The following is a 16432-nucleotide window of genomic DNA, read 5'->3' as shown; positions in this document are numbered from 1 at the left end:
TTTACATATCAGTTTAAAAATCAGTACCGCCCCCCACCCACACCCACCCGCACACACACACACACACACACACACACACACACACACACACACACACACACACACACGCAAACCCACAAGCTCACACATACTTAAGAAGACTGACTGAGCACGGGTAGACCAGAACAAAAATGTACAAGTAAAACATCAATTTAGGAGGCGCTGTCTCAGGGAGCCGTCCGCACCAGGAGGCAGCCGCCGACCCCGGCGACCAGGCACCAGCAACACAGCCCCGCATCCCAACTAGTGGGAGAGGGCCAACTGGGACCCCCACCCACCAGAAAGGAGCGGACCCCAGTGAGAGAAGGCGCCACAGCCCCCGGAGTCCACAGCCGCCCCCCGGCATGGAGGGCTCCCTCTGATGAAACACCGGAGAATAAGAAACATTAAAAAGATATAAAAATATTATTCGGTCGCGTGACCTCAAATTCCCGTCTGCTTGGTCTCAAAAGGGGGACACAGAAAGAACGTCATCGAAATGTGAGAAAGAAATGGGGGTGGATGGTTTGTTTGTACACAAATGTGGCGTGTTCTCCAAAGCCGATCTGATCGGCCCGTGGCACTTTAAAGGTTGTTTTCGTAAAGCCGATTTAATCGGCCCATGGCACTGAAAGTGTTAAAGCTCAGAGTAAATTCAAAGGTTTTTACATCAATAACAGACAAAGCTGAAGAAAAAGTGACTTATTCAGCAAAATATATCATTAATTGAAGATAAAAGCAAGCACCTACAACCACAGTCACTTGTCAAACTACATGGGTTCTACTACTGAATCAGTTACAGAAGATGATGATGTTTCCACGTTCACTATGGAGCCTCTAAACATATAAATGTGTCAAAAATGATGCTGCTGAAAAGATGAAAAACTGCATTTTCCCTGAATTATTTATATGCATTGACAGGATTAGTGGTTCAAAGGTCCTTAACCATTTAACTCAGTAGATCTGCTGTGACTGTTTAGGTCTTTGAGGCTTAACTGGTTTTCGCTGGAGTGAAAATCTTTGCCTACCTGACGGGGAGCGTTCTGTCCCCCTTGCGTCGATCCATCTCCCGCTGAGGAACAGGGTACCAGCGGAAGTTCAGCTTCCAGTTGAATCCACCGTAGGTCATATCTGATCCTGCCATGTACTCAAACGTCTCATCGCTGATGACGTCAATAATAGGGCACACCACCGCTGTCCTGAAAGACCCAAATAAAAGGTTCAGCTTCGACACTTACAGATCTAGCCTCGAACATTCAGAATGCTGCTGCCACATTAGACCAGTGCTAAAATCTTTACACTAGCTTGCTGTCAGAGAATAGATTTTAAAGTGCTCCTACAAGTCTACAAAATCAATGAACGGTTTAAGCCTAGAATTCATCAATGATGTATTTAAGTATATTTTATATTTTAGTTAATTCATTATGTTTCATTGTGTTTTTATCTTAGCATTTTAGCTTTTTATTATGTTTATATTGCATTTATTTTACTGTACAGTGCTCTGGAAACCTTTGTGTTTGTTTAAATGTGTGCTTTATAAATAAAAATGGATTGGAAGAATAGGTAAGGATATTTGTAATCTAATAAGACCTTTTTCAATACATGACAGTATCTACATAATTCAGCCGGTGGTATAAAACTATCACAGTCCACTTTGCAGCTCAGTTTTTCACCATTATATTGTAGACAGATATCGTGGAGTATTTCCAAATGAACAGTTGCTTTTAGTTTAATTTATTTAAGAGGAAAATTAAAAAAAAAAAACCAATATCATAAAAAAACCCTCACATTAATGGAAAGAGGTCAGGGCTAGTTCCTCTAAATGTTTTATATCTTTTAACAAACAATGCAAAAGTAAATGATTCTATTCATAGGAGGAAAAACAGAAAAGGCAGATCCTGTGCACAGGGATTATTTGTCAGATTTGGTCGATCATCATTTTCTTGCTTTGTTTTTCTCTCCAGAAGGCTCTGCAGTAAACATACAGTACTGTACCCTTCTGCACCAGCTCATCCGTCTGCACCCGTAGAGACATTAATACATGAACAGCAGCACAGAGCAAAAGTGTAATGGCTCTTTAATTCAATATTCTGAGTCATATGATCCCAATATCTTCCTGAGGGAAAACAAATGTGTCTGACCTCTGATAAAAGATTGATTGCAGCAGAATCATTATCAATCCATCTATCCATTTATTTATGTCACACTCACACAAACAAACACCCAAACACACACGGCGACTTGATAAAGAGAGGAAATAAGAGGTTTAGAAAAACAATAATAACAGCAAACATATGATGACCTCAGTTTTTATTAATACAACCATTTAATCAGTAAACCTACAGAAAATTGCCCGTTTACTTAAATAATGATTGAGAAACAATACCTGTACATGTGTATGTATTGAAGCTGTTAATTAAGGTTAATCCTGACTCGTGCACCAGCAGCAGTTATAAAGAGTTGACAAAGACACAAAGCTACAGTGAATAGAGGCAGCGTCTTGTCTGAGGCTGCAGAAGAAGCAGACGATGCGAAATGATTATCTTCTCCTATCAGCAGCGTCAGGCTCAAACAGTGTATTCATAACTGATAGTTTGCTGCCCCATCAATATTCACATAGAACTTTGGCTCAAGCACCCAATGATGCAACTTAAGTGAAATGTGAGAATGCCAGTGTTAATAAAGCCTTTTTCAGGGACTGAAAAGGGAAAAAAAAGATTACAGCGACTGACAATACACCCACTCCAGCACTGTTGGGACTCCTAGATTCTGACCAGTTTGGGTTCCTACCTGTCCTCTTTGATGCGGGCCAGCAGGGGCTCCAGCCAGCCGACGGTGCACTCGCAGTGGGCGTCCAGGAAGGTGATGACCCGACCTTTGGTGGCGGCCGCCCCCCTCAATCTGGCTCTGATTAGACCTGAACGCTGCTCCATCCTCAAGATCCTGACTGGAACCTCCAAGGTGCGTGCGTAGTTCTCCAGCTTCTTCTTCAGGAAGTCTGGAACAAAACAAAGACGTGAGCCAAAATGCACCGGCAGAGTAATCTAACTCCAAAAGTGTTAGTTTTGTGTAACACCAACCTCGCTCGCTGGCATCGTCGACTAGTATGATTTCAACCAGCAGGTGTCTGGGTGAGCGGTTAATGACGCTGTGAACGGTCCGCAGCAGCGTGCTCCATGCCTCATTGTGAAACACGATCACAATGCTGGTGTTTGGTAGGTCGTCTGGGTACACCTTGGTCTTACAGCTGAGGGTGGACCATGGAAGATTGGACAAATTACAGTGATAGAAGATCTGAGTATGAAGTGTTACAAGACATGAGAACAGAATTCAGCCCTAAAAACAAATCACTGACGTGTAAATAATTATGATTATTTTGAATTATTTACCATAATACAGCCATGGTTTGTTTGGTTCCTGACCTGTGGCCAGGGTTTGGGCAGACGCAGCACTACAAGTTACAGCATTATTTCACTACTCCAGGTTTCTGCTGTAAAACAGGAGGTTTTTACTCGCCACTGTCACCAAGTGTTTGCTCCTGGAGGATTCTGTTTGAATTGAATTGGCTTAAGAGTCTGGTTCAGATCAGCTCTAAACGTAAAGTGTCATGAGATAACTTATCATGTGGCGTTATATAAATAAAATTTGATTGATTGATTGTTACCTCAGTGGCGTGGCCATGGTGGTAACGTTGCCATTTCCTCAATTTAATATCTTTTTACCATTGAAGCTCTTTCACTAATCAAGCCGACCTGTCAAGTACATCTTCCTGAGCTTTTTTGAGCGTAAAGGACAGCAGACCTTTATGCTGCACTTTGAAATAAATTAAGGTTGAGTGTGTGGCCCAACTCAAACATGGACAAATATGTTCAACGGATGGCTGAAGCACTCCTCTGTGACGGTGACACAATAATGTAACAGACTAGTCCGTCTCAATCATTAGATAAATATAAAGGAGGCCTATATTGAGTTCTTTTCATGGAGTCAGAAAGAGTCATCATTCTGAATTTTCAACAAAAGCTTTCCTCTTTTTCTCATGAGAAAAAATATCCCTTTTGGACAATATCTGCACTAGTGTGGCTTGGACAAAAAAATTATAATTGAAATTTAAATTAAAAAAACCTTATTTATGCAGATACAATTCAAAGGGTGCATATTTTGTCTTGTGAGCAACAGATTTGACACAAACAATTAAAACGAGGTTAATTATTTTTTTCAATTAATCATAAAAATTAACATATTTATTCTGACAGGCCTGCCCCTGAGCTGAATTTAATATCAAGGATGTATTGGACATTCAAATGCCACTTTACAAAACCTGGGTTTTGTTTTTATTTCTGCTAGTGCAGACAAAATCAATCATTTCTGAAGTCCTTGATAGTTTTACAGGTATACAGGAGAGACTCTGTATATTAAGTTAAAACGAATACAAAGAGTAAGAGTAAACATAATGTGCCTGCACTTGAAAACACTTGGCCTTCAGTCCATGCCAAAGTTTTTGCACATAAGGACGGACAGACGTATGGAAAACAAACTGATGACAATACCCTGTGGCGAGGGCTGAGGGTTAAAAGTACACATACTCCCATGTCTTCATACTAGACCTAAGTATAAATGTCTCCAATATTTGGTCATAAGATAAAAAGCAACTAATAGTAATTAATCAGAGTATATTGTGTGATTAATCACCTTTTCTGACAATTAACAGCAATAAAATCACTCATTAGCAACTAAATTTAATATTTGCACATTAATACTTAGACCTCCATTACAGATCCAGTATGAATTGTTGGTCTAAGGCTGCAATGTTTGCTTCAAACTGTAGTCACAGTATTTGTCAACCCCTGCAGCTCATCATATTGTATAGAAAATGTCTAAGAAAAGAATAGAAGAAGAGGTGTACTGCTGCAAGCCACTGATGCCATCAGTGGAAATACATTGTCATATGAGATTTACTGACAAACATGTCCAAAGAAAGTAGAAGAAGTGAAAGCAGTGGTGACAGCTATGTCAGCATGTCCTTGGCTGGATGGGATGTCTGTCAAAGCCAGAGTGAGAATGTGGCAAAAATGGGAGCGTGCTACAGTGGGTGATGTTGAATAAAGAATGAGGCTGGATTACAGAAGAGGAGGTGGACAGGCAGGACGCTGCGCCTGCTGTCAGAGGGGAGTGGGAGTTGATGGGGGGTGAAGCCATCGGAGCAAACAGTATTTCTAGTTGAGTCCTGTCTATTTAAAGTGACAGCTCTGACTGACACAACTGGGCCAAAGGGCTGCCTTTAAGGTAAAATGTTATTGCCCTTCAGAGGCAAAAACTGGCAGACACGCACGGCTCTGGATGTTTTTCCACCACATAGACGGTGAAAGTTTGCGAGGCTAAGCTGTATTCTGTAATAAAGCTACTGTAAGATTTATACTGAAGGAGTGATAGGACCCTAATTGATAGGGCTGTGTATTGGCAACAATCTGGTGATACAATTCAAATCACAATACAAGGATCATGATACGATATATCACGATATATCATGATACTGTTAAAAAGGCAATTTTATATTGGTTTTGTTCCTTTTTTTTTTTAAGATTTTTTCCTGGAAAAAATGTAATTACACCAGAAATATGCACAAATACTAAACACATTTTTATTTGATCAGAACAGGATCTAATGCTATATCACAAAATTTTCCTCTGTTAAAACTTAAAATATATTTTACAGACATTACAGTTTAAGATCCTGTTCAAATGTTCATATTCTTTTAGTTCATAACTAACATTATAACACTATTTTTGTGCAATCCCAACAAAGAAACAAACATTATTTCGTAAGAGTGTTAAATAATAATAAAGAAAATATAAAGAAAAAAGAAAAACAAAAATGAACCTCCACAATATCTACATTTCAATAAATACCTATTAATATCGATACAGCATTTTTAATATCGATACAGTATTGTGAAATGAAATATCACGATATATGGCAGAACCAATATTTTCTTACAGCCCTACTACTGGATAGAAAAAGTGGTTGCAATCAGCTGAGGGTTCAGTTTTTCTCACAAAATTACATCTTCTTTTGCATCATGTAGCAAAACAATGTTTATATTTGCATCCCTGTATTGTAAAAAGTCTTGAGTTGGCATTTTTATGATACAGGCAAAAACTGTGGAATGTACGTGAAAATAAATTTACTCCTGTGGCCTATTTCCCATGGTGTAACTGATTAGCATAGACTTTGGGCTACACATAATAAGAGTGATGTGGAAAACCGGTGTAGTGAAATATTTAAGCATGAATCATCTTGTTGTCCCCACAAGAGGCGAACGCCTGTACATCTCAGCAGCCTGAGATGAATGTGCTCATGTTTCACATAAATTGCTCCTTGGATTTTCATTAAGTGCTCAAGCGGATCTTAAATGACAGCAAACAAACCCCACTCCCATTCAGATGACAGGCCTAATGTACACAGTGGAGTAATCTGATGGATTCTGCAAACAGATTTCCACATTCAATTAAGTTATTAACACCGGCAGCGTGTAATGGACTCAACAAATATTTTAACAATGATTGTAAGCATCAGAATAACATCCTTTTAGTGTTTTACTGGTCTGAAATATACAATAGTGAGAAAAACTATGCAAACCTTTTGACATTTTCTACATTTCTGGATTAACTGGAAATAAAATATGATTTGATTTGCATCTGTGTCACGAATGCAGCCAAACAGAATGTTCTTAACCTAACGTCACACAAACAGCAATAATATTTCGTGTCTTTACTGAACACAGATGTTAAGTGAACCCTTGGATTTAATAATGGGTTGAACCTCCTTTGACAGCAATAACCTCAACTGAGCACTACCAGTAGCTACTGATCAAACCAGGACAACATTCAGGAGGAATTTTGGACCAACCTTTATTGTAAAAGTGAAATGTTGCTTTTTTTTTTTTTTTTTTTTTAAATGAAATTATGCATTTTAAAACATTTCCCTGTGGTCGACATAAACTGTAAATGCTATGCTTGGGTCTGAATTCTTCATTAATTCAACCCCACAGGTCCATCTTCAACCCTATTTCTGAGTAATGACATGAGACAGGTCATTTGGAGCACTGCCCCTTTAAATGCAAATGAACCACTTCACACCCCTCCCCCTCCAGCTTGTTGACTATGCTTCTCTGTCCCATTCAGCCACTTGTGTTTGTTAATACAACCAACAACTGAACATTTTAGGTAATCAGCTCAAAGTTTGGACATATTTTCAGTATGGACTACAAACGCTGCTGCTGAAAACCAATTATGTCGTACTTGGAGAAATGTTTGTAACAAGTCTTGACCTTATATGTGCAAGTGTTGTGACGTAACTAGTTATAAAACGTAACAAATTGAGAAGGAATTGAAACAAGTTGTAGAAATCCACTCAATTTTTGCCGGAATGAATATAAAGATCGCTTTGCAGCACCTGGAGGGTTCAAATTCAAACTTTATGAACTATTAGGGTCCAAATACACAAATGTACCAAAGACTAATAAAAGTGGGTTTAGCAAAATATGACCCCTTTTAAAAAAACTACTTCATCCCAGCCATAATCACAGGATGTCTGGTGTGAATAGCTTTCTTCAGGTCATTCCACAGCATCTCTGTTGGATTCATGTCTGGGCTCTGACTGGGCCAATCTGTGGTAGATATACTCCCATGTTTAGGGTCGTTTTCCTCCTGCATCACCCATATTCTCCGGAGCTTCAGTTGGCCAAAAACCGCCCTGACATTATCCTATAGGATACGCTGACAATCTTGGAAATTCATTTTCTGCTCAATGATGACAATGGGTCCAGGACTTGAGGCAACAAAATTGCCCCATGATACTCATAATACTCCATCCACTACACTTCAAAATGGGGGTGATATTCCCTTTTTACACAATGTTCTTCCTGAACATTTCAACTTTAGTTTCATCATTCCACAGAACATTTTCCCAGTGGCTTTGTGGAGTGTCAAATGCACTTTGGCAAACTTCCAGCGTGCATGTAAAAATTTTTTTTTGGACAGCAGAGGCTTACTCCATGGTGATGGCCACAGATGCCTGTTCTATCTCTTACTTATTCTTCACTCAAGCACCAAGATTTAACCTGTTTTAGTCATTCCCTCAAGCCTTTAGCATCATGCCCAACTTTGAAGAGCAGCAACTGTAATAAATTACCTTAATTTGTGGGCAATTTGTGTAAGTGGACTGGTGAATACAGACGTCTGTGAGATGTCTTTGTACACTGCAAAAATCAACATCTTACCAAGTATATTTTTCTCATTTCTAGTCAAAATATCTCATCACACTTAAAATAAGACATAATCATCTAAAGAGGAACTTTTCAGTGAGACATAAGAACTTATTTTTAGGCAATTTTTTAGCTTGAATTAAGCAAAAAAATCTTGAATTAAGCAAAAAAATCTGCAAAAAGACACTTGTTCCATTCTTAGATTTGTTTTTGCTTGAATTAAGCAAAAAAAACCTTGAATTAAGCAAAAAAAAAATCTGTAAAAAAGACCAAGATAATTTTCACTTGTTCCATTGGCAGATTTTTTTGGCTTAAGTCAAGCAAAAAAAATCTGCCAATGGAACAAGTGAAAATTATCTTGGTAAAATTTCTTGAAATAAGATTTTCAAGATCTATCGACTAAAAATAAGTTCTTATATCTCAACTTACAAGTTACTTTTTAGGTGATTATGATGATCCCATTTTAAGTGCGATGAGATATTTTGACTAGAAATGAGAAAAATACGCTCGGTAAGATTTTGATTTTTACAGTGTAACCTCAGGCAAATCAACAATATGATGCAGATCCGATATTTCACGCAGAAAACTAGGAAATTTCAAAGGGTTTACATACTTTTTCTTGCCACTGCCACCTGTTCTCCGCTGCATTTGAATAGAGTTTTTATTCATCAGTTCAGATCTTTACTGTTTCTTTTGAGCTTAAAGTTTTTATCTGTTGTATGTTTGTTTTATCTATTTATCTGTTTTTTGTTGTTTTTTTTTTTCCTCATGCCTATACTTCTTATTGCTTCTGCTATTGATTGTAAAGCTTTTAATGTTTTATGTAAAGCACTTTGAATCATCTTGTACATGAAATGTGCTACAGAAATAAACCTGCCTTGCCTTGCCTATTCACTCAAGCATCTATTGGCATCTATTGCTTGATTCACCGCATGCATTTGGAGATCATCCAAACCTACGCACCCATCCAGCCTCACATCTGGAAGACTCCTGTTCAGGGCAATCATGTCGCTGGCCATCAGATTGAACTGGTTAATCTTGAAGAGCTCCTTCATTTTCTCCTGGTCATCTTTGGGGACGTTCACTGCCTTTCCCATTTCGCCTGGACCCTCATGGCTCCGGGAAATAACAGCTGTGCCATAGAAAAGACGAAAGAGAAAGATAAGGAAGCTATTAGCGATTATACGTTGTCCTTCCCACTAAGACAGTGAGATGTTGGATGTTATTGTCAAACTGATGGAAAGTGGTACACCCAGACTATTTCTTAATAAGGAGAAGGCTATAAGAAGAACAAAGTCATTATAAAAGCTAAAAAAAAATGACAAAAGCTCCACATCTTGCTTCTTAAAGAGAATGAGACTAATGAGTATTCGCTGATCCTGGTGGGTGTTGCTGTTTGCCCTTGTCATATCCACAGAAAAATAGACAGAGGAAAGAAGAAAAGGTGTAAAGGCCAAAAAACACTGCATATATAGTCCTGCACTGACTGTAAATGAAGCTTTGATTAAGATGAATGTTAGATAATACATGCATGCTATAAATGTTACAAATGCACCTCTACAATGGAAGTGTATTCAATGTATTCAACAGTTCAGAGACTGAACTGTGGAAAAATGTATACATGTTTAGCATCATCATAGCCTTTTCTTGTAAATTTGTTGACCATTTAATCATTATTTGACCTTACTTTTATCTTATTTCGTGGATTTTATTAATTTTATTAGGTATTTTTGTTGTACAGAACATATCCTCATTGCTGTTATTTTTTTGTGCACTGAGCAAAATGTGGTAATTTAATTATACTAAATAGACAAAAGTATTGGGACACATTGAATTCAGGCCTTTCGTTGCTGACAAAGAGGTGAGCTCCAAATATGATACTGACAAATAATAAATTAAAAGCAGAATAAATGCATAATGTACGTAAAATACTATTCATGTAAAAACTGCACATATACTTTATAGTGGTGGTAGTGGAAGGTAGGGGGATGTTATCCATAATTTAAGATGTTTATGGCGACTGAGATAAACGAATTGGAATAAATGTTAGTTTCAATGTTTTATGGGTAAATTTTGTTTTCCTTTTCTCATCTATACTTATGAAACTCCTCATAGTTTCAGTTTACATAATTTTACTCAAGAATGAATAATTTTTATCAATACAACTGTTTTAGATGTTTCATTTCGTTTTTTCATTTTATTCATTCATTCCAATCTAAATGATTGGAAAGGAGCACGATGAAGAAAACTTATAATACCTGCTCCTTTCTTGAAACATCTGCTTCCATCAGATACATTGCCGTTACAGCTATTACAGTAAACAGTTTACATGATAGTCAGTGCAAATTAAACAAATCCAACATCCATAAATTGTATTATTTCATTACATACTTTTTATAAAGCTTCTCTAGTCTTTCCTTATACAACCTCTTAAACTGAAAAATATTTGTACAGCTCTTCTCTTCCATTGCCAAAGAATTCTACATTCTGACACCCACAACAGAAATACACATTTGCTTTACATTAGTCCGAACCCTTTGCTGTTTAAAATGAAACCTCCTTCTATGTTCTTCATCCTGTGATACTAAAACAAATAATCTCTGCAAATTTGCAGGCAAAAGTCAGTTTCTCGCTCTAAACACAATCAGCAATGTCTTTAATTCAGCTAATTCTTTAAACTTAAACAATCCTGATTTAATAAACAACTCATTTGTATGTTCCCTGATATTAGCATTATACATGATTCTTATTGTTCTTTTCTGTAATAAAAACAATGGCTTTGTGTTACTCATATATGTGTTGCCCCATACTTCAATACAATAACTCAAATATGGTAGAATAAGTGAATATAAAATTCTCATTGCTTTATAATCCAACACATATTTTGCTTTACTCAATACAGAAATGTTTTTAGACACCTTTTTTTTTTTTTACATAAGCAATATGTGGCTTCCATGTTAATTTATCGTCCACTATTACACCCATTCTTAAATGTTCTAGATTTCTGAAATATTCTTATAAGCCATAATATTCCGCATCGTTGACTATGATGACTTATTTACTGTATTTATTGTGTTTGTTGTATTATGTGAGATTGATTGTTTTGATGATATGTGAGATGTGTACACTTCTGTTGCAAATCAAATTGTCCTTTGGGGACATTAAAGATTTTTCAATTCAATTCAATTCAATTCTAAATCATCTGATTTCTTCAGCTCTCACTCTGGAAGAAATTTCAGCCTTTAAACTTAAAATAGATATTTATTTCACATTTGGGATAATTATCGGCAACAATTGACATAAACATTTTTTAGGATAATATCTCATATCAGCAGTAATGGGAAATCCTACAAGTTGTAAGTGTAATATTTATGTCTGTGTAGTGCACAGGTGTCAAACATGCAGCCCAGGGGCCAGATCTGGCCCACCAAAGGGTCCAGTCTGGCCCGTAGGATGAATTTGTGAAATGCAAAAATTACACTGAAGATATTAACAATCAATAGTATAAAAATCATTTTACATACACATATAAACCAATTAGATCTCAACTGGGTCAGACCAGAAAAATACTGTCATAATAACCTTAAAATAAGGACAACTGCAGATTTTACCTTTGTTTTAGTGTAAAAAAGTAAAATTACATGAAAATGTTTACATTAACAAACTATCCTTTTACAAAAAATGCGAAAAACCTGAAGAAATATGAACATGAAATGCCTTGAGAAAAGTAAATGCAATTTAATCCATATTATTAGTATTTGCAATTGTAATGTAATTTGTGATGCACATGTGTAAATGATAAACTGATAAACTGAGGCAGAATATTGTTAAAACTGCACTTGTTTTTCTTAAGACATTTCAAGTTGTTCACGTTATTCAGATTTTTAACGAAACAATGTAGATATAAACATTATCATAATGTAATTTTACTTTTTTCACCGGTATTATTTTACTGGTCCTGCCCACTTGAAATCATATTGAGGTGAATGTGGCCCCTGAACTAAAATGAGTTTGACACCCCTGATATAGTGCATCTCTGCTGATATGAAAACACATACAGTTTATATAAGTAAATGAGGAAGGTATGCATCAAAATACTATGTAAACTATAGGATTTATAGTTAGAAGTGTAATAAAAAGAGGAAAGTATGTGGATTAAATTGCTGAAAAAAGCAGTGGTGCATAATATGTCATATTCACCGAAATAACACTTAACAAGACTGTATGTGCAGGCATCCTTGCACTGCTAAAGGCTTATAGAGAGGGAAAAGAAAATATGTCATCTCACACAGCAGAAAATATGAAAATCACTGGACAACCTTTAATACAGAAAGTGCTGCACTCTCCGTAAGCACTCTCTCGGTTGTCGTGGCTCTGGCTGACTAGGTATTAAGCGCTATACGGTGTGACGGCTATATTTAATTTCAATTCAGTATATTAGGAGGTTCAGCAGTCACAGATTTGGGAGACTGTATTAACAGATGAAAAAGGAGTATGAAAGTGAAATCCATCCAACATTTGCTATACTCTCTGTTTGTAGATATACTGCTACATTTTCCATGCTGTGTGTGATTCCTGCAAAATAAGAGGTTGGCGGTTGTTGTTGCTGCTGCTGCAGAGCCAACTCCCTTCACCAACAGTAAATGACATCTCATGGATTTATGACTGTGCGATCTTTATCTGTGTCTTTCTTACTCTCTAATAATCTCTCGGAGAGGAGGTAGTAATTCCAACGAAAGGGGAACACTCTGTTCACATTAGCTGCATTGCCCCAGGTTAAGAGGATTCCCTGTGACCCCCTCATGGACACATGCCAGTGTCCGCCGGATTGTTAACCTCCACTGATCCTGTTTGTTTCTTTATGGTGCTGCTGACAGTCTCCATTCGGACGCTGCCTTAAATCTGACGGACACTGCTCGAAGGCTGAATAGGACGATTGAAGAGCCTGTCAGTCAAAATCATGTGCACCATCTCCAATCTGTCAATCCACACTGTGGCTGCAGATAAACGTAGGTCATGAATTTTCACCGACCATATGGCAGAGACAAAAGAAACAACAAAAGATCGATTGCAGTCTGGGCTACCTCTGTATTTTCATCATAAAACACTATTATTTTAAATGAATACATCTTTATATCTGACTCTGAGAGTGGAAAAAAGCAGAATATTCATGCACAATAGTACTGTTATGGTTACATATGACTGATAGTAGAGAGCAGTAAATTCTGTGAATGTTGTAGCAGACAGTCCTCAGGCCTTGAAATAACAAGGCAAACTGTCAGTCCCGGTTCACCACTACATGTCTATTCTCTTTGTTAGAGCTTGAATGTTAAAAATATCTGACAAACAAAGCATTTCAAAGTCGGGGTTAACCACACTTTTGGAAAATGTACTGCTGACTTACTGAGAATAATATGGTTATTGTTTGACATAGGCTGAATTTTGTTTAAATGATTGATGTTTTTCATTATTGCTATATTTTTGCTAAAGTTTCAAGTACAGAGGTTACAGAAACAGCTGACAAGTCGGGAGATGAAACGGCGTAGCTGGGGAACACATCAGAGATCTTTTTGAGTTCTTTCAAATCTAATGAATGAATGAGGATGCGTTTGTATTAAATGTCAGAAGTTACTTTGTTATTTTTAATGACAGCTCATTATGTCATATTTAAAATAATGTAATGCAGCATGTGTGTTCTCCAAGTGAGGCAGGTGGGAGATTTGGTTTGGGTCGCCAAATAAATTTGCATTTCAAAAGGCTTTTAACATTAAGCAAGAGATGAGAGGAAAGAATCTGAGCCTGTTTATGTCACCTAAATGCATTTATATAATATGTTTTACAGGAATAAAGGAAACACGCATAAAACTATATTGTATGTAATTGCACATAACTTATACCTCTGAAACAGCTGGTTTACCTATTCAACATAATCATATGGCATTTCAGAAATGGCAGCAAAAAGGGTCAGAAACACTTGTCTTCTCAAATATACAACCTCAAATAAGAAATAGTTGGGCCAGAATGGAAAATGAGAATTAAAGAAGAAAGTATTGATACTGACTTTAACCAGTATTTCATTATAGACCATTTGAGTACAACATATTAGTCCAGTCACCTTAATTTCTTTTGTATTTATATAGTTAGGACTTATTTTGTCATTAACAGTTTTTCTTTATTTTTGTTACTTTCTACGTTGTAGATTAATATTAAAGAATGCCCCGCCTGTGCAAAGCTTTCATTAGCAAAAGGCTGCTACTTTGAAGAATCTAAAATACAAAACAAATTCTGGTTAAACACTTTTTATGTACTACATATTCAATATAATCTACAATGTAGAAAGTAATGAAAAAAAGAAAAGACACTGAATGAGAAGGGTTGTTCATCTGTTCATCCATTAATTCTAAATGTAGAAATGAGTTAAAATAAAGAAATAACAATGAATGACAAATAAATGATGACTGACTTTAATTGTAATAAAAGGTCCCAAACCAGCATCCAGGAAAGCTCTGGTCTGGAATAGAATAGAATAGAATAGAATAGAATAGAATAGAATAGAATAGAATAGAATAGAATAGAATAGAATAATGTTTAATGTCACTGTTACAAGATCAGTGAAAATCAGTTTAGCAGCTCTGCTCTGTTCAGCAGCAGATTCTTAAAGTGCAAACGAAAGACTATATATAAAGAATACCACACAAAATTTTACTTAAAATATATATTGAAAAATGCTGGCAATATACAAAACTACAAATAAATACTGATATATACAAAAAGGCCGACTACATCACAAAAAAACATATATGCAACATATAAAGGAGGATTCTGTTGGGTTTCTGTAAATTGGCTTAGAGTCTGGTTTTGAACAACTCTATATATAAAGTGTCATGAGATAACTTCTGTTGTGATCTGGCACTATATAAATACAATTTGATTGATTGATTTGATTGGTTTTCCCCTGTAAATTGCTTTGGAAAAAAGTGTCTGCCAAATGCATAAATGTAAATGTGAATGTAAATAAAGTATATATACATAGTAATAAAATATATGTACAGGTAAAGTTAAAACAAGGTGTCTGAGTATGAGTACTGCACTGAAGGGTGAGTACTGCCTTGCCTGTGAGACTGAAGGTGATGGTTAAATATTCCAGCCTCCACGGTGCTGAACAGAAATTAAAGATTCAAGGAATCTGGGTGCAGGCCTAACCTTGTGATGTCGCCATATGGAGGACCATCATCAGTCTATAGGTGATAAAGCTACATGGGCTCGGGAATAGAGCGGCAAATCTTTATTAAGCATCAAAATGTTAGTTGCAATGGTTTGTTATTTTTAAAAAGTATGTCCCAGATAAAATGATGTGTGTTGAAGAGGTTCATTTCTTCTGTGACATACAACAAACGGACATGACTGACTTTAAAGGCTGAACACAATCAAACGTAGTATTTCGTAGCGATACGGAGCCGAGCAGAGGACCTTCAGGAAACGAACTCTAGTTTTCAAACCTGACACACAGCATTCGTTATAAAAGATGACTATGACCATCTGGGAAGAAAACAGGGACTGCCTGTCCTTGGGTCAATCAATCTAATTCAGTGTCTCTGCCTGCAGCTTTGTACCAAGCAATTACAGTGAAAAGATTCCCCTTACACTCACAGGTAACGGGTCCTCTGAGGTATAATCAGTCATATTTGAACACTTAAAGAAATCAAGGGCCACATGTGTCTGATATGTGATTTAAAAGATCAAAATTCACACAAACTGTTCATACATTTACTACTGTAAACTACCAACAAATATACAATGCAATTCTTTTTCCATTCTGTGATCGACATGTGCTCAGAGAGCTTCATGATTGCCTCAGCTCTCTTTGATCCCCATTTGCAAGCTCGGAGTTTCCTTTTATCAAGCTGGACGAAGCCACTTATCTGCATGCAGATTGCGCTTTGAGTTCAACCGTATGGCTTTCAATGACCCCCGGATACATTGAATTTCATATGCCTTGCAGAAAAAGGGTCTATGCATAAGGGTGATTGGTTCAGGGCGTACTCTCAGCCCGGTCCAATGCCTTGTCCTCTAATCTTTCCTTCTTTTTCTTTCCTCCTCTGTTTCATTCTGCCTCCCTCCTGAAAGTCTGATACACCTGGTATTAAACCA

General features: G+C 36.9%; 1 protein-coding gene across 5 annotated transcripts in view; it reads right to left on the bottom strand.

Moving 5' to 3' along the window:
- The window catches only part of galnt13 (polypeptide N-acetylgalactosaminyltransferase 13), a 65289-nt gene that overhangs the window by 27579 nt on the left and 21278 nt on the right, over window positions 1–16432 (bottom strand). For all 5 annotated transcript variants that reach the window (XM_030125611.1, XM_030125606.1, XM_030125608.1 and 2 more), the window contains exons 3-6: window positions 9245–9413; window positions 3099–3265; window positions 2809–3016; window positions 1047–1217 (exon numbers count right to left, since the gene is read on the bottom strand). In XM_030125611.1, coding sequence (XP_029981471.1) covers window positions 1047–1217; window positions 2809–3016; window positions 3099–3265; window positions 9245–9413 — 715 coding nt within the window. The remainder of the gene's footprint in view (window positions 1–1046; window positions 1218–2808; window positions 3017–3098; window positions 3266–9244; window positions 9414–16432) is intronic.

Source organism: Sphaeramia orbicularis, chromosome 21 (assembly GCF_902148855.1).
Source record: "Sphaeramia orbicularis chromosome 21, fSphaOr1.1, whole genome shotgun sequence".
Taxonomy (NCBI): Eukaryota; Metazoa; Chordata; class Actinopteri; order Kurtiformes; family Apogonidae; genus Sphaeramia; species Sphaeramia orbicularis.
The sequence above is the reverse complement of the archived record's forward strand: the minus strand, read 5'-3'. Positions and strand labels throughout refer to the sequence as shown.